The sequence below is a fragment of the Calidris pugnax genome, unplaced genomic scaffold, assembly GCF_001431845.1.
Source record: "Calidris pugnax isolate Ruff unplaced genomic scaffold, ASM143184v1 scaffold44, whole genome shotgun sequence".
NCBI classification, from domain to species: domain Eukaryota; kingdom Metazoa; phylum Chordata; class Aves; order Charadriiformes; family Scolopacidae; genus Calidris; species Calidris pugnax.
Genome location: NW_015094506.1, coordinates 22,597,844 through 22,601,725, shown reverse-complemented (window position 1 = coordinate 22,601,725; position 3,882 = coordinate 22,597,844). Strand labels below are relative to the sequence as shown.

General features: G+C 39.8%; 1 protein-coding gene across 1 annotated transcript in view; it reads left to right on the top strand.

Moving 5' to 3' along the window:
• MSRB3 (methionine sulfoxide reductase B3) overlaps positions 1 to 3,882 on the top strand; it is a 77,531-nt gene that overhangs the window by 21,810 nt on the left and 51,839 nt on the right. Inside the window, exon 3 of the mRNA XM_014964142.1 lies at positions 2,680 to 2,788. Within this exon, the coding sequence (XP_014819628.1) occupies positions 2,680 to 2,788 (109 nt within the window). The remainder of the gene's footprint in view (positions 1 to 2,679; positions 2,789 to 3,882) is intronic.

The following is a 3,882-nucleotide window of genomic DNA, read 5'->3' as shown; positions in this document are numbered from 1 at the left end:
TTTTTTTTTTTTTTTTTTTTTTTTGCTAGTAGTTAAATAATAAGGGCAATTAATTGAATAGGGCTGTTATTGAATGCTGAGGGCTGGACCAAGAGATTTTTTTTATGATTTGTAGTGCGACTCTAGCTTTTTGCTGATGTATATATGCCATTAAATTACAAACCCAGAGAGCCCTTTGTCAGGGTAGGTTGTAGTTTACCCCAGTGCAGTTTGGCAAAACTCCCCTGTAGACATAAATACTTGTCTGTATTGTAAAACACCCAGTTAATTATTAAAAACAATGGGGGAAAAAAATCTTTTATAACACACTCCCAGCTTCTGATCTATACTATGGATCTAGTAGCATATAAAAATTTTCTTGTGCGTATAGTGAGCCCATTGATTGAAGAAAACTAAATTTCAAAAATAGATTAAAAAAATATTTAGGTAAAGAGGGGATAGAGACTGTTCTTTAAAACATTCAGTATTTTCTCTGACTTTTCCTAAAGTGAAGTTATACTTAGTTTGCTTTTTTTGCAATGTGTAAAAAAAACAAATAGAATTTTAAAAATATAAAAACTGGAAGATATTTTTCTAAGTGAAGCAATGTTGGTTTGTAAGATTCTTTGCTGCTCTCTACACTGCTTTTTAGTACTGAAATATGAGGTGAAAGACTGTCTCTCAAACAGTTTCTTTCTGAGCTGCGTAATGCAACATAACAATAGCTATTTATATAATGCATATGCTTCCTTTCCCTGTTAGCTATACTTTGAAAGACTTATTAGTCCTAGAGCCCAGCACATTCGGAGAGTAAAAACCTCCAAAGTTTGACATCTTTAAATAAGCAACCAAATGTTATAAAGAACAAACCTCACTTACAGTTAGGAAACAATATTTACATTTGAGGTTGAAAAGCCAGGATGTAGGAAAATTTTGCTAATTTGGAAGGTGACCTTTAAGTGCACCAAAACCAAATAATTTGTAAGCTATGGCACAGGGCACATTCCTGCAAAATTTGTGTGAATACTGCTTTAGTGGTTCTTGAAAGACAAACAAAGAGACCTGGAATGAAATCTTTATCCCTCTCCCAAATAAGATTGAAGCTAACAAAGGCATACAGCAGCGCTCTTTCAAAGCTTGCCATTAAAACGAAGGCTCTGCAGCACAGCTAATGAGATGGCTCAGAGTGGAAAACAATCTGTTTTTAAGAATGTTTAGATCAAAAGTAATTTCTAATCTATGAAATAAAGTCGCTTTTCAATACCTTTCTTTCACTAGTAAAGCTTTTTATGTTTGCACTATTTACTTCAATCAGATGTTTTCAATTTTACTTTTTTCTTCCTGAAAATACTTCCTAGGGTTAGTTGGTAGTGACCAACAGCATTATTCTTTTCCTCTCTCCCCTATTCACCCACCCCCACACATTAAAAAAATGAGAAAAGAAGAGGGGGAGGAAGAAAGAAACATCTTTTCTTAAATGATTTGCAAGCATCTGTGCTTTAAGCTACTTTTTATGAACACTCCTTAGTAATGACTCAAGGTAAAAAAGCAGAAAAGCATCCAATGTTAGGAAATTGCAATCCAATACCATGTAATTTAAACCTGCCATTGCCTCTCCTGTACTAAATGACATACAGATGGGTAGGTCTGTTCCCTCTACTTTGGGAACACAATTGGTCTTTTTATGAGTGTATATACATTACTAGCAAAAAATATTTTTGTCAGGACTGTTTATTTCTAATTGTACCGTATTTTAATTACTGTCATAATTAGAGTGCTTTTTCCCTGCGTTATTTTGTCAGCTAATTTTTGCAAGCAATTGTCAAAGTTATTTGAATATGTAGCAATTTCCGTTAACTACTTTGGGAGTTTTTATTCTCAAAAGCAACCTTATTGTTATTTTTTCTTTCCCGATGTGATGTGAATTTCTGCACTATACAAATGTTTTTTTTACAGTAATCCTTATGTACTCCTTGGATTTTCTGTGTGAACTAAGCAAAACGTAAGACGAGATTTTCAAAGGAGGGTACTTTCAGTAGCAACCCTAATTTTTACGACAAGTTTATTGTTGAACCTTGTACAGCTTTGTGCATGAAGAAATTACTTGCTCCTCAGGGCTGCTATTCTGGTGCTTCAACACTGAAAAAACACAATGGTTAATGTTATAAAGTAAAAGGATGAGGATGCGTCTAGAAGTTAAATCAACCTTAATGGAATTCTAAAGATTTAAATTGTTTTTCAGCTACTTTAAAGGCTAGTGAAATTGTTGAATGTTGTGGCTAAACATCATATGCCCATTACCGTAAGTCTCCAATATAGATGTCTTGTAAAGAACATTTCAGCTCTAGCTGCGTTTTTTTTTGCCGATTTTTTTTTTTTTTTTAAATGGTTGGGAAAATGTTACTTTCTTGTGAATGATTGTGTGCGCAACAGTTTAGTATATAACACACCGAAGGGCTTTGGCTGTAGCACATTGTCACTGCTCCAGTGGAATCACCTGGCTCTCTAGCAAAATTCTTTTTTAAACTTGGATTTGAAGAAATAATCAGCTGCAGTTCAGCTGAGCCATTCTTCGTGCATTAGGGACCGGTCTGGTCATTGACAAGTGAATGCAGAAGCTATGCTGTGGCCGTCTGCCAAAGCAATTATTCAGGATTTAAGCTAAAAAGGCTCCTTCTCCCATATCCTCTCCCTTTGCAGGGTCATGTAGGGATAAAAAGGACTGTAAGGTGGTCTTTTCCCAGGAGGAGCTGAGGAAGCGGCTGACACCCTTGCAGTACCATGTCACTCAGGAGAAGGGGACTGAAAGGTAAGGCAGGAGGAAGGCAATGCAGTCCTGCAAACACAGGCATCTCTCTTCTCTCCCCCCCCCACTCTTCCCGGAGCTTCCTCACCTTCCCCACCAAGTCGCTTCCAGCACCGCTCCCCCCAGGATTCCTGCACTTGTTTACTAACCCCTACAAATTAACACCACTGCAAAGACAAGCATCTGCAGCACGGGGGCCGAGGCCAGGGGTCTTGTGTGACTTTTTCTTTTAATGTCTTATAAAGTCACCGGGGCTCATGTTTAGAGTCTGTTTTTAGTTTACTACAAAATGTGTGGAAGTAATAGCGGTTTTAGGTACCCTTTTTTTGGAAGACATGGCAGTAAGCAGAACCACGAGGGAAATGGCCCCGTGCCAGGAGGCTGGAGTTTTGAAGGTGGCCATTGTAAGTATAGACGTTTTGGCTGCAGAAAGAAGGTAGCATAATTTAGTTCTTTTCCACCCCACTCCAATTTCTTTTTGAAGCACATGTGGAGAAGGTATTTATTGGCTCATTTGTGGTTGGAATGTCAAAAATTTTCAATAACTGCCCTCACATGGCTTTAGTCGCTGGAAGCCAGCCCCAAGTCCTGGAGGGGAAAAAAAAAAAAATAGGACTTGCTTCCAAGACTGTTTTCAGTGAATAAAGTCTCTCTCTCAGCTGATTCCAGCCTGAAGGTAACTTGCCAAGGCCCTAGCCATTTTTTTGTTGTCTAATTTATACCACGGAGCTTGGCACGAGGCCCTGGCTTTGCCGCTGCTTCCCAACCTCCTCGTGATGTAACTGCGGCTTTTCCTCTTTGCCTTCCACCACCCCAACGGGCTCTCCCTCGCACAGCGGGTGCCGGTGGGTCGGCGACATCCCTCCCGACAGCGTGTACCGCCGGCCACTCTCCCTCCACCCTGGCCCCCTTTGTCCCCCCTCTGCCCCGGAGGGGATGGGGGATGCTGGCCTCATGCTCCCCCCCAACCCCGAGCCCCAGCCCCGGCCCCGGCCCTCCTCGCTCTTGTGTACGGGACCAACAACGTGATTTAATGCACACAAACAATCGGAGATTAGGTCATTCTTAAAAATCCTGTTTATAAAAAAAAAAAAAAA